This window comes from Oryzias melastigma, unplaced genomic scaffold, assembly GCF_002922805.2.
Source record: "Oryzias melastigma strain HK-1 unplaced genomic scaffold, ASM292280v2 sc00283, whole genome shotgun sequence".
Lineage (NCBI taxonomy): Eukaryota > Metazoa > Chordata > Actinopteri > Beloniformes > Adrianichthyidae > Oryzias > Oryzias melastigma.
Genome location: NW_023416905.1, coordinates 183,975 through 209,394, shown reverse-complemented (window position 1 = coordinate 209,394; position 25,420 = coordinate 183,975). Strand labels below are relative to the sequence as shown.

The 25,420-nt window shown below is 40.3% G+C and overlaps 1 protein-coding gene and 1 long non-coding RNA gene across 2 annotated transcripts; both read right to left on the bottom strand.

Moving 5' to 3' along the window:
- Window positions 1-4,498, bottom strand: LOC118598281. The gene is made up of 3 exons (XR_004947405.1): window positions 4,345-4,498; window positions 2,137-2,310; window positions 1-1,821 (listed from the first exon to the last, which is right to left on the bottom strand). It is a non-coding gene; the product is annotated as an uncharacterized LOC118598281 (long non-coding RNA).
- A 9,825-nt stretch (window positions 4,499-14,323) lies between these two features.
- On the bottom strand, window positions 14,324-25,216 carry LOC112140923 (protein NLRC3). The gene is made up of 5 exons (XM_024263946.1): window positions 25,107-25,216; window positions 19,701-19,753; window positions 17,811-19,602; window positions 15,148-15,374; window positions 14,324-14,451 (listed from the first exon to the last, which is right to left on the bottom strand). The coding sequence occupies exons 1-5, from the start codon at window positions 25,214-25,216 to the stop codon at window positions 14,324-14,326; spliced, it is 2,310 nt and encodes a 769-aa protein (XP_024119714.1).
- Between the last annotated feature and the right edge of the window lie 204 nt (window positions 25,217-25,420).

Here is a 25,420-nt window from a genome sequence, read left to right as displayed (position 1 = left end):
TTCCAACAAAACCAGCTTCTTGAAACGGGCCCCTGATCATATAGAAACAAACAACACAATAAAAACACCCTCTTGATATTAAATAAAAGAAAAACAACCCCCTTATATCCATATCTATATATGTATACAAGTATACAAGTGCATCTACAGACATATATTAGAAAAGACAAAATATGAGTAAATACAAATAGAAAGAGAGAGAACCCTGGAGACGATGTCAGCACCAACCTCCTGTCAGCTGGTGGTCTACTTCCTGACCCCAGGAGCCAGAGCCCCCCCCCCACGTCACTGAGATCAAACCAAATGGAAACAAACTGTCTCCATTGAAATAGTGTGCAGCATCACTTTAGACTGAAGGTTTTGTTTCCATTAACCAGATAAACTGTTTCTTTACAGACAAATATTGTGACGGATCATTTCTGATGGACGTGCTCAGATTTATCAATTCCAAGATCATCTGGACCCAATGAGAGTTCTGCTGCTGTCCAGTGGAGAACCTCAGGAGAACAAGAACATGGAACCATCTGCAATGTTTTATGAAAATCTGTATCTAAAGGGTAAAATATCTGAAAAATAACTTCTTCACCTTTAGATAACATCAATGTCAAGAATCCAAATGATTTAGAAAGCAACAAAAAAAAACAAAATCACATTTAAATGTTTAACAATTTATATTTTACAAACATTATTTTTACATGGATAAAACATTAAATTTATTGAATGAACTAATTTGTTAATTATTCACTTTCTAACAGAAACAAATTAAATTGTCAGGAAAGGAAACAAAATAAACCAACATAAAATGAAGCAAATAAAAAATAGCTAATAATCCTCAAAATAACTATTTTCTTTCAGTCTCTTTTCTCATTCCTGTCTTTCTTTATCTTCTGCTTGAGTGTCACTGATTTATTTATCACTATATCTTCTTGTCTTTTCCTTTCTTCATAGCATCTGGATTACAGATGTTTTGTTTTTCAAAGGGTCTCTCTGTTCTCTAACCTGCTGTCCTTCTGCAGTAATAGATGGAATAGTCCATTACTGCAGAAGGACAGGGGAGGATGAAACTCTTTCAAATGAACAGTTTAATGTTATTTCAGTGATTTGGGTTTTTTATGATAGAGTTAAACCATAACGATCATAAAAATATTTAAGATACATTTCCGAAATATCTAAAGTCTTCATCTCGGATCACTTGCTGACCTTTGCCTGAAGGTACGGCTCTAAAACGGTCTTCCATTGTGTGCCTGACCTCCTCTTTATCCAAATCTTGTGATCCAGAGTCCTGGTTCAAATGTCTTTCCCTGTTCCAGAGACAGAAACAGGATCCAACGCCTGACTTCCTATTTTTCCCTGACCTACACATAGATCTATCTAATCCAGCAATGTTCTGTCTGATCAATGATTCCCTCAATCCTTGATTGGTCCAGATCTCTTCATCAAATGTAGATGAGAGAAGAAAGTGATGATCTAGAAAAGAATCGGTTTGTTTCTCCAGATCCTGGAGCTGCTGAAAATCTGAATCCAACTGATGTTTCAAATCAACACTCCAAGTTAGAATGAGAAGATGAAGTGCAGTTCTCCATCAGTCCACCGGGGGAGCTGCAGCACAATAACTGTCCACTTGATGCTGAGAGAGACAGTGGAGCTGATCTCAGATCAGTTCATGCTGCAGCTCTGACACTCATCTCCACTTCCTCTGATTCCTCCATCACTCTGCTCTCCATCTCCAGGAACAACATCTCTGCAGACCAGCTGATGATGATGATGATGATGATGATGATGATGATGATGATGCAAAAGGAGGAGCATCAGACTCAAAACCTGCAGAGAGAAAGTAGAAGTCCAGAGATGAAGTTTTGTCTCCTGATCTGGTCTGTCAGTCACTGATGCAGCACAGCAGCAGAAAGAGCAGCAGGAGCTTCAGTTCTGTTCAGAGCAGCAGCTTCCTGTCATCTTCACCGGTTGGAGCTTCTGCTGCTCTTATTGGCTGACTGTTGTCCTGAAGCCTGTCATCATTCTCCTCAGAGCTTCACTGAGAAGCTGCAGCTTCACAGGAAACTCTGCATCTTTGCTCTCAGACTAACTTTAGGACCAAACATCTGGAAGCAGCTGGACTGACTCCAACCCTCTACTGACCTCAGAGTCTGCAGTTTGGAGTTTGGACTCTTCACCAGATCCTGGAGCTGCTCAACATCTGAAGACTCAAGGCTGTTGTCTCTCAGGTCCAGTTCTGTCAGGTGGGATGGGTTGGACTTCAGAGCTGCAGCCAGAGCATCACAGCTGATCTTTGACAACCTGCAGTCCACCAACCTGAATCCAGAAGAAAGAGTTTAATTTAAAGACAAAGTTCATGTTTTTCATCCTTCAGTTCTTCTAAAGATTTTGATTTTAAAATTCCCTTAATTGGAATACCTACATATTTCCATATTAAATTACCTCAAACATACAAAAAATCCCGACATGGTGGAAAACAAACATCAATGAATGATGATGTGAGCACTGGGGTTTAGAAAGAGAAAATGATTTCTCCATCAGCATTGACATGGTTCAAAACTCTTTCTACAGCCACGTTTGGGAGAACTCCTCTAGCCTTTCAGTCACTTTAAAATAAACATACTCCACGAGTAACCTTGATCTTAAAAGTACAAAAACATCTGTTGAACATCAACACATCCCTCAGAGATTGTATGATTACTTCTAGTGAACCAGATTGTAACTTTAACTGTAGCAAACAGGAAGTTTAGCAGTTGATTTTTGTTCTTGTTTCATTTGTAAATACAGGCCCGTACACAAAGAGAGGAAGAGAAAACACCTCTCACAACCCAACACACCATGTAGTTCAAATATTGAACAGAGAACCCAAGCGGTAGCACTGCACAAACAAGTGTGTCAGAGTTTCAGTCTGATTCCAAAAGTCACAGCGTTCTGATTGTGTTGATCAAACCTTGGATCTGTTTGTGTCTACACATCCATGCACAATCCTCCACTGCAGATCAGCTGATCTAAAGAGATCAGAGCTCAAGAAGATCAGAACGTTTTGAAAAAGTCTAAAGATGTGAAGCAACAGCAGCAGATCACAAATAGGATTTAAAACTTTGATTTAAAAATGTCAGATTCAATTGTATTTCTTCATCTTGAATCCTAAATTAGAAAAGACATTTTCAAATGATCACATTGTAAAGTGAATTGTTCATTGAGAATTGAAGATCACTTTGAATTATGGGTAAAAAAAAACTTCCATAGGAAAATGTTGATCAGATTTTAATGGATCGACACAAAACCAAGAGAACAAAGAAAGTTTCAACCTCCTGCAGAGATTTTACAGAGGATGAAGATTCAAGAAAACAAAGTTGCTGAGTCATGAAAACTTGTCAAATAGACATTAAAGAATTTTCATCAGCAAAGCTAAAATCATTCTCTGAAGTTTCTGTTTGATCAGTTTGTCAGTAAAAAGTTCTTTTCTAAACCTGAACTGAGTTCTTCCAGAAAGACTCACTGATGGACTGAAAGTGAAGCAGCAGAGACTGGAGCTGCAAACAGATCTGACCTGTTCTGTTCTGTTTAGTTCTGTAGATGGACTATATGCATTGCTGTTTAAAAAAAATGAAATTGGGTTAAAAAATCAATTTGAATTTGTTCTTGTTCAACTAAAACCATTCAATTGAAAAAATCTTAAAAAATCTTTCGTCAAAATAGTCTCAACTTTTTACAATTTACAATAGTATCTCTGTTATATGGGATTATGCAAACATGAAGTCCACAAACTTCTTGTAAAAAAGAAACAGAAACAGACTTGAAGTTGTAGTGATGATTCATTTCCTTCATGTTCTTTTGGTGTTTAAGATCAAAGTTATGCAGCTGTACAGTTCTGATCCAGATTCCAGCACAGACATGGAAAATGAAGATGTTTGTGGATCTATTTGTCTACGAGTGGAGAAGGAAGGCTTTGGTCTGAGCTTTTTCACACATCCTGTTTTTGTCTGATCTTGATCCAAATCAGTTTGAACCCATACCTGTACCCATCGGCCCTCATCTAGAGCTTTTCAGAAGAGACAGAGGTGAAGCTCCTTTGTTTGTTAAACAGTCTGCAAGTTGAGACTTTGCATCTGAACAACAGATTTCCTTGATTTTCTTTGTCTGCAAGAGTTCTTTGATGCTGCTTCCAAATGTCATCCAAATGCTGCATTTCTGTGAATCAACTTAAAACAATTCTTGTTCTTATCCATCTTTGTGGTTTAGAATGACTTATCCTGTGAGTTGGTTTGTGCTTATTCACATAATTTGGAATAAATGGAAACAGTGGAACAGTATTGATGTGAACACAACAGAAACATGGAGTCTGACCTCAGAGTCTGCAGTCTGCAGTCTGGACTCTCCAGAAAACCACACAGATGAAGAACTGAATCCTGCAGGTCGTTCCAGCTCAGGTCCAGTTCTGTCAGATTAAATGGGTTCTTCTTCAGAGTTGAACTCAGAACTTCACAGCTGATCTCTGACAAACTGCAGCACTTTAACCTGAAATCAGACAGAAAAGTGTGTTCTTTAATGCAGCTGGAACTTGGCAAATTCAGTCAGGTGGACCCGCCCTGATGAGAGACTGACAGATGACATTTCCAGTTGAAATGATGACCTGTAAATGAAAATATATTATCCTGGGGGGTGGGGGGTATTTAGCTTTTGGACCCAAAAACATGGCGTCTAATAACTTCCTTACTGGTCCACTTTAAAATAACATGAATGTCAACAATCCAAACGTTTTGATCAGCATCTAAAAACTAAAATCACATTTCTATGTTAAGAAATGTTTTTATCTACATTATTTTAACTTGAAAAAAATATTAAATTTGTTTAAAGAGTTAATTTATGAATCCCTCACTTCTTAGTTGGAACAAATGATGATTATCTGTCTTTTCTTCAATATATCAGGTTTTACTAAACAAGGAAAAAGAAATAAAATACCTGAATGAAGGAAAAAAAACAGTAGAGTCAATTAAAAACTAATGAAATATTTTCAAAACAATAAATTCTGTCCATCTCTTTGTCTTTTCTCTCCTTTTCTGTCTCTTTTCTCATTCTTGACTTTCTTTATCTTCTTTTTAGTTCATTTCATCTGTTTTTCTTATTTTGTCCTTCCTTTGGAAGTATAACAACACCTTTCTTGCTTTCTCTTTGTATTTTCCTCTTGTTATAGTCGCTATGATAACTATTCTTCATTTGATCATTTTTTGAAAAACCTCTTCAAATCATCATTTCATCTCTCAGTGTTTCTGGATAGTTAAGAGGTTCAGACCAAAAGTTTTCTAAAAAAAAACCCACTGAAAATAATAATCAGTGATTCATTAAATAAAAAAATAACCATAATCTATTACTTCCTGATTTGATTGAAAGTTGAACTTGGATACATTTAATGATATTACATCCAAAAACAAAGGAAAGAAATCAAACACCAGAAGTTCTAATATTGACTATTATAAACAAAAGTGGAAACTGTTGTTGTAGTTTTTACTTTTCACAAATGTAGGTGGAGTAATATGTAAAATAATCTCCCTGTGAAACATAATGAAGAGTTGTTTGATCTAAAATAAATTAAAACTATTCTGGCAAATATGAATATTTACGAGTTTATTAGAACACTAAAAATCAAATCAAATATCAGCAGAGATTCATCCAAAGGTTTTGTTGTGGGAAATTTGGAGCAACACCAACAGTAAAAACCCTCCATTATAAAACTAAAATTATTTTTATAATAATATGATAAAAATCTCAGTTGTTTTCTTGTCTTTCTCCTTCTGTCTATTCAGAGCAGCTTCATATCAGATTTGAACTCTAAATAAACGACAGATAAATGTGAAATACATTACCAACCAAATAGAAGAGGACATGTAATAATAATGTCAAGAATGTATAAAATGAATAAAGCATTATTATATTATTATATACTAAGTAAACTAAAGGGACAATCAAACCCACTTCACATGTGATTGTGTAATCTCATGTGCAGCAGAGCTCACACCCTCACGCTGAAACTGAACAGGAAATACACAAAATACAGCAATTCTCAGGATAAAAATGATTACAATCATACAGATAAATGACATTTATGGAACCCCCGACCACACCTTCCTGGTTGAAATGTTTCAAAAAGGAACTACAAGTTACCAAATGATCCCAAAACCCCAACAATTATGTCTACCTGCCTAAATACATTTTTGACAACAAAGTCAGTAAAAAAAAAAAAGACAGATGTGCTGAAAACGGTCCAATCTGGCAACCCTGCCTCTGCTCCTAACTAGTGAGTCTCTCTACTGTTGACTGCAATATACCATTGCTGCAGGGGGGCGGGGGAGGAAGAAACCCTTCCACATATATCTGATTCAGTGATTTGTTTTTTATGACAGAAGTAAATAATGATGGACATCATATTTATTTTAATATTTGTTCAGCTCGGGGCCCCCAGATTGTTGGGCTGCCCAGCTGATCGCCTACCTTTGCCTAATGTTAGGTCTACCTCTGATTATAGAAACAAAAAAGAAGACAATTTAAAATCTACTTGATTGTTCTTTGATTTAGAGCTTTGATTTCACAAACATCCGATGAAATTATATTTCTTCATCTTGAATCCAAAATATTAAAATGCATCTTCAAACATGATCACACTGCAAAGTGAATTGTTCATTGTGAATTGAAGATCACTTTGAACCAGATTAACAATTCATTGATGGTTGAAAGTAATCCAGATTTGAAGCATTTTAAAACTGTTATTATTAAAGGTCAAAAATCTCCAGTTTAAACATGGATGCAGCTTCACTAATCTAGTGAAACAGCTGTTGGGTAGTAAATTTATTTATATAGTACATTTATATACTTATGCACAAAGTGTATTATATGAGTTACAAATACACAAATCCCAATTTCTGGACAAATCAAGAATGACACACCCACCAATCAGAGTGAGTCTATTTTCTCTCCATAAATCAGCATTTATTTTGCTTTCCTTTTGTAAGGTAAAGGAGTTCATATTGACAAATGACTCAACCCCCCTCCCCATAAGGATTATCTTCAGTCATTTGTTTTTAAAATGAGTTCTTCTCCAACTAATAAGACACATCAGTCGGCATGAAAGGTGTAGTCTTCTGTTTCACCACAAGAGGGAGTTTCTGATTTTATAGCAGCTCAGAAGAGCAGAGTCTAGACCAGGGGTCCCCAACTGGCGGATCGCGGTCCGGGTCCGGACCCCGAGACCCTTTTATCCGGACCGCCAAACATTTTTAATAAAAAAGTACGATTTTTCATTCATCTTTACACGGCGATTTTTGAACAGGCACGCGCGAGGACAGCTACGTTCAGACTGGGGTCCTTCAACCGGCAAAAGCTCAGAGCGGTGTGCTAATGTTTACGTAGTTGGGACGTATACTTGTGCGTGAACAATGGCTCTATCAACAATTAGAAAAGTGGACTGAAAATCGTGTCTTTCGAGATGATGGACCGAAGCTTTCGCTTTTATTTACCAGCAGTGAGTTCTACAAAGCCGGTTTGTATTATAAGAATCTGCTGCCTTTGTTAAGAGCGCTGATATCAAGCGGCGCTACGAGACAAAACACAAAACTTCTGACACAAATTACCCGACTGAATGAGTGACGTGGTCACGGAAAATATACGAACTGAAAGTACAGTGCGAGCGTACAACACACAGACGGTAACAGCACAACAACGAGCTCACGAGTGATCACTACGAGAGGAATGGATTTGGGCAAGAACTAAAGTCACTCCAAAATGATTAAAGAGAGTGTGGAGGCAAAGACAGAAACAATATTAGAAATTAAAAGAGGGACAGCAACATCAAGAAAAGGTCTGACAGATTCTCCTGTCGTCAACAAGAACCGAGCTGCTTTCCAGAGATGTGCAGGGCTATGGACACTGATGTGATGGATATTATATGAAATTTCAATGAAGTTTCAAAACTTTCTGCCCTTTTGTGGCGGGGCTAACACGAAGGACCAAACCAAATGGATGAGATGGTAACTTCAGTCCTGGTGCATTCACTGACTCTGCTAGAACAGAGTTTTGGACACCCGTTTTGTACGGGATAAAACTGATCTTTACATCCGTCTTGGGACAACTTCAGAATATGATAGAACAGACAATACAGATATTTTCTGATCGTATTTTTCACAGCTCTAGGAGTCAGTGAAGACACTGGGACTGAAGTTATCACTCTCATCAAGTTTTGATTGGCCCTTTGTGTTAGCCCTGCCACAACAAGGCCAAGAGTTTCTAAACTGATTTTTTTATATTCAAAAAAGAAAAAAAAAAGAGTTTAAACTGGAAAAAATAAGTTTGGCAATTGAAATTCTGAGTTTGAAACCTAAAAAAAGAGAACATTTTCAGTTGAAAATAATTACGTTTATTTTAGAACAGTAAGAAAAAAAATTCAGACATTTTAACATTTTTTGGCCAAACAGCAATATTTTTTCAATTTGTTTTATTTTGGTTTCAAATAATATTGGCCCCAATTTAGCTCCATACAGTTCCAGCTCAAAACCACCATTCAAAGTGCCATCTACATCTCTTTAAGTCTGTTTTATAGTTTACATTTATGTTTATAATGTTTTTTGCACTTATGAAAGTTATTACTTTAATGTTCATTATGTAGAATTATTTGCAACCTACTTTTAAGGTTGCAAAACAGAAAATTAACATTTGAGGGATTCATTATTAATGCTTTTTACGGTACATTCATGTTACCTGTTGCACTTTAAGTGGCAGGCAGCAGAATGTTAAAGTTTGTGAAAGAGCACACATATTGCACCATATGGAGGCAAGTTTATGTACAATATCTTTTTTTACTCTACAATTCATGCACATGTATGTATTTTTGTACAAAAAGGAATGAGAGAAATACTTGTTGAGACAATAAGCTAAAAGAGTTATTTGCAAATTTAACTACACATTGTAATTAAATAAAAGGACAGAAAATTGAAATATTGACTGAATGTTTTTGCATGTTCGGACCCGGTCTACCAAGCTGACAGAGTTACTGGACCTCTCGCCAAATTAGTTGGAGACCCCTGGTCTAGAACCTGCCGTGAAATGAAACATTCAGACTGAAGCTGATTGTCTGCTGTTTCTGTTCTAGCTGCTCATTAAAGGCTTCACTTCAGAAAAAGAACAAAAAAGTCCACGTTTGTCCGGCTCTTCACTTTATCACTACAGCTGAGTTCTGTGTCGGCTTCAGGCTCTCTGATGTCACCATGACAACAAGCCTCATCACGGATCAAATAGTCCGCTTTTTGTTCAAAAATGAGCTAAACCAAAGAAATAACAAAAATAAATATTGATAATTTATTGATTTAATATTTATTTCTTCTGTAAATGAGCATGTTATAAGCGGGATCAAACCCTCTGACGTGTGAATTCTGAGAAATGAACGCACTTCAAGGAAGCAAGCGTCTGATGTGAAGTGGAGGACGGTTCAGGCCTTTGAGTCGTGTGTTCATTTCTCAGAATGCACACTTTGGAGGGGATTATCCCTGATGTCAATCAGTGCTTGAATAGATATTTACCCTCTGTTCATGGACCTGTTAACAATGCAGATCCTCACAGGGATCATTGGATCCTTCAGGATTCAGAGGATTTACTTAAAGATCCACCTGTCTACATAGGAGATGGTTCTAATATTCTCTCTATTGAGGAATGGGAGGAGCCAATGAGATGTTTGATGAAGAAGGGTGGAGTTAAATTGTAGATTCAACAGGGCTGCAGACTCTCATGGATTTGATTGATTTCTCAATTGATTTTTCCACTCTGGAAAACCTCCACAGCTCCAGCTGCTCAACAGAACATCATCAGAGATACTTCACTTCCTGTTGGAGCTGTTAGCTTCAACCACAACTGTTACCAACTCCACAGTCACAGCACAAAACAACTAGTGCTGCCACAAAGGATTATTTTAATAGTTGAATCATCTCAGATTCATTTTTCTGATCAGTCGACTGGATGGAAAACACTAAACTTAAACCTCATTAGCTTTAAACTTGAAGTGTTTTATGCTAACTACAAATAAAGTCAATAGTTGATTCAATCTTGAATGAATCATGCAGCTTTTCTCCTTCAAATCCTTTTCTCCTTTCAATCAAATGAGGTTGATAATCTGAATCAGAAATCAAAGCCTGCAATTATTGTGTTCAACTTTTGTTGTTCACCTTTCAGCTGATCCCATCAGGGGGCGCCACAGCAAAACAGCATCCACTATTTTGTATCAGTGATTTGCAGAGTTTCTAGACAGATGCCCTTCCTGACACAACCCTGTCTTTGAAAGGCTCAGGGAACCTAGTTAGGCAGCAACGTCATCTGGAAGAAGCTCAATGAGCGCCCTGGAGATTGAACCCAGGTTTCCTGCAGCCCGACACCGAGCCCACTGAGCCATCCTAATAAGACATATAGAAAGTGTTGTCAACTCATGTCTGGACTTCTAGACGAGCTCACTAGTTCATTTCTGGGACTCATCAATAGTTTTCATGTGGCTCCATCACTCCATGGCAGATCTGTACGACACACAGCCTCTCTGTCTGCGCCGTGAACGTTTCAAAATCTGCTCTTCATCTCCAACAATGTGATTGATGCCTGGAATATGAATGAAGCCTTGGCTGAGCTGTTTATTTCCATCACAAATTCATAATCCGCGCCACCCTCATGGTGTTTGGTTGGAAGAGCACGGATTCTGAAACGTTCCCAGTGCAGACAGAGAGGCTCTGTAGACACGGATCTGCTGCAGATCTATTGGTTTATCTCAATACAGCCCATTAATGACGGCAGCACATGATCTTTTTGAACCAGAAAACTGCCGCAGCAGAGCTAGCTCTCTGTTAGCGCCGATGTTAGCTTAGCTTAGTTTAGCTAGACGAAACTCTCTTTCATGATCATCACATTAGCTGGGGCAAGATGGCGCCTGTGTTCGGCTCAGCCACTGCCAGCAGCAGTTTTCCACAGAAATTACTGACTCTTTTTATTGCTGTTCTCTTGGTTTTATTTTATGTGAACTGTGTTTTAGCTGCTTTAATTTATGACCGTTTTACGACCGTTTTACACTGCTGTCTATCGGACTGTCGCTGATTGGAAAAGATACCTCGTCTCCCTGCGCCGCTGTTCTCCGCTCCCTGTGTCCGGCGTCTCCAGAAGGTTCCCAGACTGTAGCCTTTCCGGGACTTCGTCGACCTCGGTGGAAAAGGAGAGGGAAAAGATCTGGCGTCCAGGTGAAAATCCGACTGCGGTGGAAACGCGGGGCTTCCGGAAGACGTCGCCGGGCGTTCCTGGCTAGCTGTCAGCTTTCAGCTTCCTCCGACCCAAACGCTCTTCCCGCGTCACTGCTCGGACGCGCAGGATCCGGAATCCTGAGGCAGTGCTACCTGAAGACGGTTTACCCAGACTTTTCTTCCGACTGGCCGCCTCCTCCTGTGATTTGTGGAATATCCGATGGTCCAGGATCCAACTCCGAGGTTCTCCGACCCCTGACGCGGGCTGCTATTGACAGCAGTCGGGCCCCCGCGCCTCTGAGCATCGCGCTCCTCAACGCCCGCTCCATCGGAAACAAGTCCTTCCTGCTAAATGAGCTGATAGACTCCAGGAACTTGGATTTTATGTTTCTGACTGAAACCTGGCAGCGGGACTTCGATAACTCATCTCTCATCGAACTCTGCCCGGCTGGATTCTCCTTCATCGGTCGGCCTCGGCCATCGGGTCGCGGAGGGGGAGTCGCCGCGGTGTTCCGGAGTCGTCTCATGTGCCGCTCGGTGAGCGTCGGTCAATTCTCATCATTCGAACTTCAGATGATTAAGGTCGGAGATAAGGACCCCTTTTACTGTGCTGTTGTGTACCGTCCACCTGGACCAAACAGCCTATTTTTAAACGAGTTTAGTGACTTTTTATCTTCCACCATGAAGCTGTCTAAGTTGATTGTGCTGGGTGACTTTAATTTTCATAATTTTAATAGCTCTGATGATTCCGACCTCTTGACCAGAGGTTTCAGCAGTGTCATGGACTCTTTTAATTTTACTCAACATGTGTGTGGGCCTACACATGTTAAAGGTGGCACGCTGGATCTCGTTTTTACTCTAGGAGTAAATATTGACTCTATTTTTTCTGAGGACATTTTTATTTCTGATCATCATTGCATTTTTTTTAACCTGTCATTTTCTGTTTCACTTTTACCTGCACGCAGAGAAATCAGCTCTCGCATCTTAAACTCCTCCTCAGCTGACACCTTTTCTAATGCTTTTAATTTGGTTTTTCCTCCGTGTACTGATGTTGATGCTCTACTCTGTCTTTTTAACAGTCATTGTCGTTCCGCTTTAGATGAAGTCTGTCCCATAAAAACTAGACTGACCCCTGTCACAAAAGCATCACCCTGGATAAATGACAGTATACGGCGTCTAAAACAGTCCTGCAGGAAAGTTGAACGTTTATGGAAGAAAACTCGCCTGCATGTTCATCTCCTTCACCTTAAAGATCTTTTAGTTTCTTTTAACAATGCTGTTAGAGATGCAAGAGGTACATATTTCACCAATCTCATTTCAAAAAGCAGAGGGAATCCTAAGGTGCTGTTCAACACTATTAGTGATATAGTCATGCCTCGTCCACCTGCTATCCCCATCCACTCAAATGATGATTGTGTGCCACAAGGCTCTGTTTTGGTACCATTACTGTTCATTTTATATTTGTTGCCTTTATATCATATTTTAAGTTCATTTAATGACATTTCTTATCATTTTTATGCTGACAACATTCAGCTTTATGTATCTTTCAAACCACAGGATGTTTTTAAAATACAGATTTTACACAAGTGTCTGGAATCTGTCAAGAGTTGGATGAATGATAACTTTCTCCAACTGAATGAAACCAAAACTGAGGTCCTCATCTGTGCTCCTGACAAACACCACCCCCAGATAGTTCAGTGGCTCGGTCCACTCGCCTCTTTTGTCAGGTCATCTGTTGGAAACCTCGGTGTAACCCTAGACCCAGTTTTAACTCTTGACTCTCACGTCAGTACACGTGTTCGTTCTTGTTTTTATCATCTGAAAAACATTGCTAAACTGAGTCCAGTTGTGTCACGTTCTGAGATGGAGATGCTCATTCACGCTTTTATTTCTTCTCGTCTTGACTATTACTCCATCTTCACATGCCTCAGTAAAAAAATCTTTAGAACGTCTTCAGGTTGTCCAGAATGCTGCTGCAAGGCTTTTAACCAAAACTTCTAAGTATTCACACGTCACCCCACTGCTGATCCAGCTGCACTGGCTCCCTGTCTGCTACAGAGTGCAGTTCAAAGTCCTGGTTTTAACATACAGAGCTGTAAATGACCAAGCACCAGTCTACATAAAAGACCTCGTGCAGCCGTACACTCCCAGCAGGTCACTCAGATCATGTGACCAGGGCCTGCTGGTTGCCAAAAGAACACGGTTAAAAACTAAGGGTGACAGAGCCTTTGCAGCAGTAGCTCCATCCCTCTGGAACTCCCTACCTCTCAGCCTCAGATCTGTTGACTCAGTGTTTTCTTTTAAAAAGCAGCTAAAAACACATCTTTTTAAAAATGCTTTTTCTTAACTCTGTTTATATCCTGTTTTTATATTTGGTTTTACTTTGTGTTTTATTCTGTGTTTTATTCTGTGTTTTACTGTAAAGCACTTTGTGGTTTTTATCTTGAAAGGTGCTATATAAATAAAATGTATTATTATTTATTTTATTATACTCCGTCACAACGCATTTCCTCTTCATGTCTTCATGTTTCACCGTAGAGCTGCTGTGGAACACAAGTTCTGTCTTGCAGAAATTACATTGGACAATTTTTCCTTTGATTTTTCTATAGTTTCCCACATATTCAAGCTCTGTTAGCGTGTTATTCTAATACCTCGAACCTTCCTAGACCTTCCTGTGACATCACTACTGAATAGCACTATAGTGCACGTGTGTCAAAGAGAAAAGCAGACCCGGCATTAGAAAGCACACAGTGTAGCTTGGAGATAAACACAAGAGAAAAAAAAAAGTCGATGCGTTGACATAGTCGTGTCAAATCGACTAATCGTAACAGCTCTGAAAACAACAGAAATTCAATGTCTTCTTTTCTAAATTCAAGAAGTCTCACTGGACAAAGATTAAAAAACCCTTTCACAGCAAGAACAGGTCGGAAATAGAGAAACGGCTGAATGACAATGAAAAAAACCAAATGATTCAAGTTCTGGAAAATCCAGAAACTCTTTGAATCCAAACCTTTCAGCTTCAGTGAAGAACTACAAATGTAGAAATGAAACAACCAGCAGCTTCAATGTTCTCACCTCAGAGCCTGCAGTCTGCAGTTTGGACTCTCCAGCCCAGAACACAGAACCTCCATGGATGAATCCTGGATGCCACTCCTGCACAGGTCCAGTTCTGTCAGGTGGGACGGGTTGGACTTCAGAGCTGAGACCACAATTTCATAATGAGTCTCTGAGAGTCCACATCCTGAAAGTCTGTGAAGAGACAGAAAGACAGAAACAGGTGATGTTCTGATGAAGTTCCAGTTGGACATTAATCTCTTCATCAGAGCTTCATCTTCATCATAAAACCCTCCTCCTCATCAGTCTGTCTCAGACCTTCAACTTTGTGTTGGTTTCATCTGCAGCTGGAGGAGAGAAGGTGGAGCTCCATGGAGCTTCATGCTGTCCTCAGTCTGTCAGTGATCTGAGGTCTGGACCACAAAGTTGACAGTAGAACATCTGGATCACAGAGACTGACTGCTGTCACTCTGACCATCATGATGATGAATGTTGACAGTTTGAAATGTCAAATGCTTCTGATCCACTTTTCTGTTTCCATCTTTTTATTGGTTCTGAAGCTGTAAACAGCAACAGTTCATCTTCATGTTCTGCTGCAGAACTTTGGATCCAGTTTCTAGTTGTTTTTTAGGATTCAAAACTCAAAATTTCAATTTCAAATCTTTTTTACATTTTCAAGTGGTGTTACACGATAATAATGGTTACTGATAAATATCGGTCGATATTGGACATTATGACGTCATGCCGATAATTCTGATATGAAAAAAATTCTCAGATAAAATGGGCCAATAATTAAAGGAATAAACTGCCGATGCTTCCTCACTAAACACTCAGTATTTACTTGTGTTACAGCTTCTCTGCTCCCCCAAAAGTTTCAGCCTCATGCCGGGTTCACACTGGATGCAGTGGAATGGAGGCCGCCTCTGTCCGGCGCCATGTTTATGTATGGCGTTGTTCACACCAGGCACGGAGCGGCGCAGACCTCCATGGAGGGCCCGCGCAGTGTAGCGAGTCGTTTCAGGCATCTGCTCTATTTTGTGCCCAAGCCGCGAGCGTTCCGTGTCAATTCTGGCAGGAAGTTACATCAAGATACATGAGAAAATCGGGTTTATTTTCAAAATATAACCAATTTTTTTCACCGAATTCTATTGGTTCTGGTAGAGATTCGAGATCAAAGGGTAATAATTGCAAATATATATGCTCCTAATGTGGATGACCCCATCTTTCTCTGGCAGTTGGAGTACAAACTTAGTAAATTGGGAGACTACCTATTTTGCTGGGGGGAGATTTTAATGAAGTTATGGACAATATTTTAGATCGTAATATTCCCTCTAAACGATCTTCCAGGTCTGCTTCTGCACTGCAAGACATGTGCAGAACTACTGGTCTTGTGGACATTTGGCGAATGTTGAATCCATCCTAGAGATTACACTTTCTATTCCGCTCCCCATAATGTACTGTCCAGAATAGACTATTTTCTTATTTCTAAATCTGTCATTCCCTTGGTAAACTCTAGCTCCATTGGTAGCATTCTCTTCTCTGACCATGTACCTGTATTTCTGAATATTGCTCTAGCCTGCAGCCTCTCAAAATTTTCTATATGGAGGTTCAGTCCAGTCTACTTTCCTGCCTTGATTTTGTATCCTCATTGAAAGCAGTAATCACTCTTTATGTAGAAACAAATTGGGCATCAGCTTCATCGGTTGGTATCGCTTGGGAGACCTTTAAGGCTTTTATTAGAGGTCATACAGTATTATTTAATATGCATTTTTTAAGAAAAAATCTAATACTGCAAAAAAAAAAAAAATGATTTAGAAAGGAAGATTGCTACTGCAGAAACTACATTCAAGCAGAATATGGATCCGGCCAATTTATCTGCCTTGGTAAAACTTAAATATGAATACAATTTAATTTTGACACCGAAAGTGGAGTTCTCTTTATTTCATCTCAGACACGAACAATTTGAGGAGGGGGACAAAGCTGGAAAAATGTTGGCCAGATATGTTAAAATCAAAGAAGCGCAGAGTACAGTTCCAGCTATCAGAACACAACATGGCTCTTCAGCAACAGATCCCAACAGCATCAGCAATGCCTTTAGAGATTTTTACATTAGTCTATATTCCTCTGAAACACAGGCTAATTACTCCAAGATACAGAATGTCTTATCCGGCCTTTCCTTGCCTTCCCTGTCCAAGGAACAAATAGAATCACTGGATACTCCTATGACCACAGAGGAAATAGCAAAGGTAATTAAAGGCCTCCCATTTAGTAAAGCACCTGGCCCTGATGGGTTTACTCCTGATTTTTTTTAAAGCCTTTCCCGATGAACTCTCCCCTTTATTACTTCAAGTGTACGTTGAGTCCTTAGATCAGGGGTCCCTCCTTCCTACCCTGACTGAGGCCCTGATTTCACTTATTTTAAAGAATGAAAAATACCCCCTAAAATGCAAAAATTATAGATCAATTAGTCTTATCAATTGCGATTGCAAAATTTTAGATAAAATTCTCGCAGTATGACTTGATAAAGTTATGACCACTCTAATAAATCTTGATCAGATGGGCTTTATTTCAAGCCGTTGCTTTGCTGACAACATCCGGCGCCTGATTGATATAATTTGGGCTGTTCAAAATGACACCTCTTTGGGTAACGCCTCACCTCCCTGAATGCCGAAAAGGCTTTTGACAGGATGGAGTTGAATTTTTTGATGAGTGTGCTTTGTTCTTGATGGGGTGGTAGGACTGCATTTCAATTTTCTAACAGTATACTTAATGCTCTTACTGGGTGATCTGTGGTTCATTCAAAACTTTTTTTATTATTTTTATTTTTCTCCTTCTGTGTTCGGTTTAGTTTTGCTTTTGTTCGTTAGTTGTTCTTGTAGATTTACATTCCATATATTTTACTGACAATGTTGTTCTGTATTGTATAAAAACTTAATAAAAGTTCTAATAACAAAAAAATAAGCTCTAGCAGAAGCGGCTGTCGATCGTCGTGGAAAAATGCGCGTCTTGTTTGAACGCAGAGCGTTATTGCGTATAAACCGCGCGTCCAAACCACCATTCAAAGCTGACCCGTTCAAAGCTCCATCTTCTTGAGTTAAATACAGGCGTAGAAAACATTCTACAGAACATGATGTTAAAACTGTGTAGGACCAGTTAACATTTTGCATTTGTCGTTTTTCCAGCCCAGTAGTGGGACTCACTGATCACTCCTGACTGCAGTGTGCAATGTGTTTTTTGGGGGGTTGGGTTGAGGAGGACCTCCACAGAATCAGTCGGCCCCGTGCACGTCTCCCCTCTCCTCCTGGATGTGGAGCGCTGCAGGACCTCGCGCTGTAGCTCCCACGGAGGTGATGGCTGTTCCCATTAAATCAGAGCTCAATAATGTCAGAGCCGAACACCTGCACCCCCCTGTGTCACCAAGAACAGGCTGCCCCCCCGAAATGGTAGAAGATGAATGTTGAAGATCTGAATACTGATCTGATTTATCATCACTTCTGGACTCACATCAACTTTCTGCAGTTCCTCATAGCTGGGATGAGTCTCCGTTTACCCTCAGGTGATGTGTTGTACTGGTCCAGGTCCAGCTGATCCAGAACCTCCTCTGACATCTGCAGAGTGTAGCCCAGAGCTGAGCAGTGGATCTCTGAGAGTTTATTCTTTGGTTTGTTCTCTGACCTCAGGAACTCTTGGATCTCCTGATGAACTGATAGATCCTTCATCTCCAGCAGACAGTGATAGATGTTGATGCTTCTGTCAGGAGAGATTCCTCTGATGTTGATCTCCTTCAGGTTGTTGATGGCTCTCGGGATGGTTCCTGGATTCTTCTCTGTCTCACCCAGCAGACCTCCTAAGAGTCTCTGGTTGGACTCCACAGAGAGACCATGAAGGAAGCGAACAAGCAGGTCCAGGTGTCCAGTTTGACTCTGCAGGGATTCCTTCATGACTCTACTCAGAAACTTATCCAGGGATGTGTTCTCCATGTTGTACTTCAGGAAGTCCTTAATGACCTTGACCTTCCTGTTGGAGTAACAGTGGAACACGTAGACTGCAGCCAGAAACTCCTGAACACTCAGATGAACAAAGCTGTAGACTGGTTTCTGGAAGATCTCACACTCCCTTCTGAAGATCTCAGTACAAACTCCAGAGTACACTGAGGCCTCTGTGACATCCAGACCACACTGCTGCAGGTCTTCTTGGTAGAACATGATGTATCCTTTCTCCAGATGTTCAAATGCCAGCCTCCCCAGCTTCAGAAGAACTTCCCTGTCAGTCTCTGTCAGCTCTTGTGGACTTGTCTGATGTTCCTGCTGGTACTTGTTCTTCTTCCTCTTTGTCTGGACCATCAGAAAGTGTGAGTACATGTCAGTCAGGGTGGTGGGCAGTTTTCCTATCTGCTCTGTGGTCAGCATGTTCTCCAGAACCACAGCAGTGATCCAGCAGAAGACTGGAACTTCACACATGATGTAGAGGGACATGGAGCTCTTGATGTGGGAGATGATTCTACAGGACAGCTCTTCATCTGGGAATCTCCTCCTGAAGTACTCCTCCTTCTGAGCATCATTGAAGCCTCGTACTTCTGTCAGTCTGTCCACACATGAAGAAGGGATCTGATTGGCTGCTGCAGGTCTGGAAGTGATCCAGACTAGAGCTGAGGGAAGCAGACGTCCCTGGATGAGGTTAGTGAGCAGCACGTTGACTGAGGACTTCTGAGTGACATCAGACACCACCTGACTGTTGTTGAAGTCCAGAGAAAGTCTGCTTTCATCCAGACCATCAAAGATGAACAGAAGTTTGTAGACAGACAGCTGTTCTGCTGGGATCTTCTGGAGTGTTGGATGGAAAAGCTGGATCAGAGTGAGAAGACTGTGCTGCTCATCTCTGATCAAGTTCATCTCCCTGAAGGAAAGAGGAACCACAGCACTGATGTCTTGGTTCTCCAAACCCTCGGCCCAGTCCAGAGTGAACTTCTGCACTGAGAAGCTTTTTCCAGCTCCAGCAGCTCCGCTGGTCAGAACCACTCTGATGGATCTGTGTTGGTCAGGGGAGACTTTGAAGATGTCTGGGTTCTTGATTGCAGTGTCATGGAGCTTGTTGGTCTTGATGGTTGTCTCCAGCTGCATCACCTCATGTTGGGTGTTAGTCTCTGGTCTCAGTTCCTCTGTGATGTAGAGCTCAGTGTAGACCTCGTTGAGGAGCGTTTCCCTTCCTGCTTCTTCAGTTCCTTCAGCCACATGTTCACTTCTGCTCCTCAGACTGATCTGATGTTCTCCAAAAATCTCCCGCAGACCAAAATCTGCTGAAAGAGCAGAGAAGAAAGCTCCTTCATGAGTGTTCAACACAACCCCAGCAGATGTTTCCAGAAGAATCCATCAGCAGATGATCAGGCTGACTCACCAGCTCTGGGTCTTTCTGCAGACTGGGGTCCACTCCTCTTCTCTCTGTGGACACTAAGGAGAAACAGATTTAAGAAGATCTCATTTGGATCCAAACAGAAAAAATGTCAGACTTGACATAATCTCTGATGTCCAGAGAGCTAAACTCTGCTTTGTTCACTGGAAACTGGTTCTTACTGTGAGTCTGAAGGTCCTGGTTCAGTTCTGAAGTGTAGAGGTTCCCTTTTGGACCGGTCACTCTTCATGGATCCACAGCTGGATGCTGCAGACTGGACTCTCTGTGTGACCTGTTGACCTCTGCAAACACAGAAACATCAGAGTGTTGGAGGATCTGCTTCTTCATGAACAGCTGATGGACTTTGACATGAACACAGACGGTTCTGTTTAGTCTGAATAACAGCAAACATCTGTGTTGATGAGGAACGGTCCATTTGGAACCGGTTCTCCTGACAGTAGAACTGTGGAACACAGAACGCTGTTCTAGAGTAGATATGGACATTTGATCGTCCAGAACATAAACGTCATGACTCTCACACACAGATGTTACAACATTTATGCACTGATGTGTGTTTTTGTTCCAGGAAGTTATGAATCAATCAGAACAGGAATGAGCTGGAAATGAGGAGCTCCTGCAGAACCTGAACCAGAACGATCCAGAAGACACACATGATGATCTTGACTTTGTTTCCAAATAAACTCTTTGGACTTCTCCTGTCTGGAAAGGTGTTGGATGCGCAGAGATCTTCTTTGTCTGATCTTTGTGTTTGAACACTTTAGAACTTCAGCTGTTCTTAGTGTAGCATTGATGTTGATGCTGAAACTAGTTGAATTGTTTGTTTGTTTTTTATCTTTCTTCATCATATTTGAACTAATCATCGATGTCTGTCACACTAATGATCTAAGCAGAACTACAGAACCGGGTTTTTGTACTCGTTCTCTATGATCTGTTTTTTATGGACGTCAGGAACGAGTATACATTTTTTCCATAGGCTCCGGCGCCCCCGCGACCCCGAAAGGGAAAAAGCAGACAAGAAGATGAATGAATGAATGAATGTAAACAAATATTAAATGAAAATACTAATTTCTATGTAAATAGTGGACGCCAGTGGACGCCACTCTAATCTGCCTTCCATCACTTGTAAAGAAGGACCCACGACCTAAAGCAGCTTCATCTTTGAACAGAAATTCTGCAGACCAACAGGTGCAGGCCTTGTTCCAGTCTAAAGGATTTCTCTGGAGGTAAATACCAGAGACCTGCCCCCCCTTCTCCAGGAGAAGAGAGTCTGATAAACCAGAGATCATCATAAGGTTTGTGGATCTCAAGACGAACTAGATTTATTGAACAAAGAAAGAAACTCCAGAGGACTGACGTCTACTGGAACGACCGTCTGACCAAAAGGAAGCAGAGATGATCAGAAAAGCAGAACGACTGAAGAAACTGAAGAAAACATTTGGAGCGGCTGTGGTGCAGCGGTAGGACGATCGACTCCTGATCAGAGGATGTGGGAATGGACCTTCTAAGACAGAACTAAAGTACTGTATGAGTATTATATATACTCCATTTACCATGTATACTATACTGTTACTTTAAAATATTTATCAATAGGGCTGTGGATCATTGCTTAGGTGGCGATCCGATTTGATTCACAAATCAAGCTCAACGATTCACGAGTTGAACCACGATTCTTAATTTTTACCATAATGTTTATTGCTATGTGTTTGTCTATTTACTGGATGGATGACAATTTAAATTATTTGTATTTAATCATCATTTATACCTTTAGTTAGAACAGGAGATCAGAATGAACAAAACTGATTAAAAAACACTAAGATTCAGATAGAAAAATTTTGTCAATTTAAACTTTTTTGTCAATGTTCTGGTTCAGCAGTAAAACAACATAAAAAGGATAAAATCACTGCTGTTTTGGATCATTTAACAGCAAAACCTGAAAATGTTTTCCACAGTTTTCTATCCTCAAAGTTCTCCAATATTTTACGTTCTAAGCATTACATATTGGTGCAGAGCCCGTATGAACTAAGTATTTTTTTTTTGCAGCAGCAGCAGAATCAGCTGATTCATGTTGATTACATCCACCTTTCAGCAGCACGAGGCTGTTTCTTCAGAATAAGATGGAGTTTTGTTAATTGCGTTGGGGGCCGCATTCAACCCGTCTGATCTCAAGTGGGCCGGACCAGAAACATAATAGCAAAATGACCTTTGTTCAACTTGTTATCTGTAGCTTTGTTTTTGTTTTGTTTTTTTCTTAGTTGAAAAAAATATTTCAAACAACCTAGTGCTCTAATCACCTATTATTACACTTTCATGAACAGTCCAATATTTAAAATAAAATGGATTTCACAAAAAAAAAAAAGTTTATTCACTTTTATGCAGAATGAATGTTTTACATCGCACATTAAAGCAATCCCAACAGTAGGGAAGGGGCTACAAAAAATAAATACTCTTTCTAAAATATAAATCAATGAAAAATGTAACTAAACTAACCCTCTGGAACAAACAGACGCCCTCAGGCTATACTTGATAAGAACATGTGTTTCTTCTTTTCAGATCAGATTCTGATCCATCTCTCATCATCTAACTCTAACTTTTAACAGACTGAAAGATCTTTAAAAGACTCAGAAACCAGAACCTGGAACTCTAAAAACACAATTTTCTGATCACATTGACCGACAGCTCTGCTCTGACCTCTGACCTTTTACTGCTGACAGAAGCAGATCCTCCACATCAACATTCAGACTGTTTGGAAGAAGAGAGAGAACCAAAGCTGATCCTGAGAACAGCTCTGACTGAAAGAATGTGGATCTTCAGATGATCTTTGGGACTTTTTCTCTGCAGCAGAACCACATTCCTGAAGGACGTCTTTGTTCCTCAGTAACAGGGTGTGTTGGATTCTGCAGGAATGAAGGAGTGCTGCCCCCTGCTGGACAGGAACTGGAGCGGCTTCCAACAGATCAGATCAGCGTTCTTCTCTCTGCTAAGAGGCCATGTTGTTATATTTATTTCCTTCACAGTTTCTCCAAACTAAAAGCTGTTTCTGCATGTTGTCGAGCTCTAGAGCTCTGCTGGCAGAGGTTGCTCCGAAATATCTGCAGATCGTTCTCCAGCTTCTGTCTTCAGACAGTTTTTTTCTCATAGATTTGTGTCTTCTGTTCACAGCGCTCCATGATATCAAGTCATTTTATTTTGAGAGATTTTACCATCTTTCAGTGATTGTTCTCATGAACTGAAGTTTCCTTTCTCAGCCTCTCCTGTGGTATTTTAGAAACGCTGAAATGCAGTTTCTCTATCAGCCCAAAACATCACCGACTGCTCTCTGTCAGTCTGGAGGACTTGAACAGTTTTTGAACAGATGAGAGCTCCTCCCTCCAATCAGAATCAAACTAAAGAAGACAAACAACATAAATAGAGATCTAGAAATCTACATCTATACATCAAACTCTGGATAATTACACAGAAAAATGTCAACAATTCAGTTATAATTACTGTTACTGATAAATAGACATGTTAGCAAATATAAATACACAACATGACACATTTAAACTACTAACTATGAAGGATTTTAAAAGGAGTTTAATTCATTGATTTGAACATGAGTTGGAGGAAGCAAACATATATAATTCCAACCCCCATTATGATATCATCTACTTTAGATTTTTACAGAATTATAATTATTCTGTTAACTTATAATCATTATAAAGTATTAATAAAATCAAATGACAAAGATGAAGTACATATTAATGATGTAAGAAGCAGTGGCGGGCCGTGCATTTCACACCTAGGCCTTCAGTAGTGCTCCATCTGAATCAATCCAACCCTCATTAACTATTTTATGGCTATAAAACTTCTACTGCAGGTACAGCTGCCACACACACACCAAAAGCATAAAAAATAACCTGATAAAATTTCAATATTATGTAGGGATATAGCAAAATTTTACTCACCAAAAATCCAGATTATTTAAACACAAAATCCATCCTTTCTATCCTCAAGATTTCAATCACTCTGTCATGCAGAATCCATGCGTTTCACAGATAGAAAGTGTTCCGTGGCTGTGATAAGCTGGAAAAGGCTGCATGCGGGAAATGTTCTGGTATTCCTGAAGCCTCTTGTGGTCCAGGAGGGAGACAAACATCAGTTTTTGTGATCTTGAAATCTGGTCTGTGTCTGGAAAATAATATTGTCGGTAGTGCGCGCGAAGATTTTGCGCTGCACCTCTTCGTGCGCGAGGAGCACCCGCGGTGCGTTCAGGGACCTCGTAGATTTCCTCGTATCGGCTTCTCTCCCGCTAAACGGAGTCACGGAACTCCTTTACCCGTGCCAGACAAAACTCTGCCACAACTTTACCCAGACATTCATTTTCCACCAAAAATCAGACAATGAGACGCTTTCCACTGGTAACATCTTCAAACCTGACACGCCGCTCCTCGGCACCTGTGTCCGTCAGCAGAACCAGAGCGAGCTGCGAGCTATCCAATCAAAGCTCGTGAAAATGATGACGTTTCCGTGTGCCTGCTAGCTGGCCTTGCAATGGTCTACTCCAAATCTGATTGGTTGAAGCAACAGTTTGGTCGACAATTATTTTATGCTACAGGGCCCGCTGAACTGATTGTGTAGCCCTTTAAGGCAGATTTCTTTGACCCTAGCAACAAATGGTGCTGCAATGTGATTGGTTAATGCTTAAATAGGAAAATACACGTCTGGAAGCAGCGCAACCAGGGAGACAGCAATGAAAGGACGAAGACAGAGCATTTGGAATTATAGAATACGTATTCACTGAAATAAATATTAATTAATATCAGTCTGTGATTCAGATATTTTTAGGCCAGCAGAGAAGGCCTTGCAGGCCCTGACGGCCCGCCACTGATAAGAAGACATAACATGACTTCAGAAATCATTCTAACAGATCACAGATTGATGATTCAAATTGTGTCCATATAGTTAAAGCATTATTCTAGAAATGATTCCAAATGATCTGACATAATCCTCAGTAATCCTTCATCTGATTCTGGAACATTTCAATCAAATGCTTTGACTTACCAAAGAGTGAGCAGTGACTCTGTTTTTAAAGCTGAAAAAATAATCAACATCTTGGTTGAAATCAGTTCAAGTGAGCGTCCATGAGAGCAGGAAGCTCTAGTTTCTGTTTTGGAGAGGCTCAAATCTGTCTGTTTCTTGCTGTTTAGCTAACAAGCTAAGCTAGTTGAAGTGGGGAAGTTCTCTAATGTTAGACTTCAGTCGGTTCCTACAGTTCAGATTGGAAGTTTGCTGGTTCTGAACCCTATAGAAGATCCCCAAGTCCACACTCCAGATTCTATTTTGTCCACCAAACCTAATTTGGATGAACTAAACCTCCATGAAAGGAGGTCAGAAAGGAAGAAGAGCAGTTACCTCTTTGTTTGCTCATCCCAGCGTTCATTTTCCTGGACACTTCTTCCAGCAAGGAATCCTGGGAAAGCCACAATCCCGCTCTGCTTCAGCCGGAAAGCTCCCGGCTTCATTTCTACTCCACGTCCTAAATTAGTTTGTCTGGAAACATGGCAAATGGACAACACTGGAGCATTTCAAAGCCATTCTCCAAATGTTCTTTCAAACAGCAAAAGTCCACATTTTGAAAGGATTTAGCAGCAAAGAGAGGAAGACCCAGATGTTTGGATTGAAACCCAAATCATCTGTTTGAATGCAGTCAAAGCAGCTCCAATGCT

Bases quoted from the DNA above. Each gene is read 5' to 3' on its own strand.
- LOC112140923 (XM_024263946.1), bottom strand. From the start codon at position 25,216: ATGAAGCCGGGAGCTTTCCGGCTGAAGCAGAGCGGGATTGTGGCTTTC. The intron at 19,754-25,106 runs GTAACTGCTCTT...GTTTCTCCTTAG, and splicing joins TGGGATGAGCAAACAAAGAG to TGTCCACAGAGAGAAGAGGA. The intron at 14,452-15,147 runs GTAAATACTGAG...TTGTGGTCTCAG, and splicing joins GCAGAGAAGCTGTAACACAA to CTCTGAAGTCCAACCCGTCC.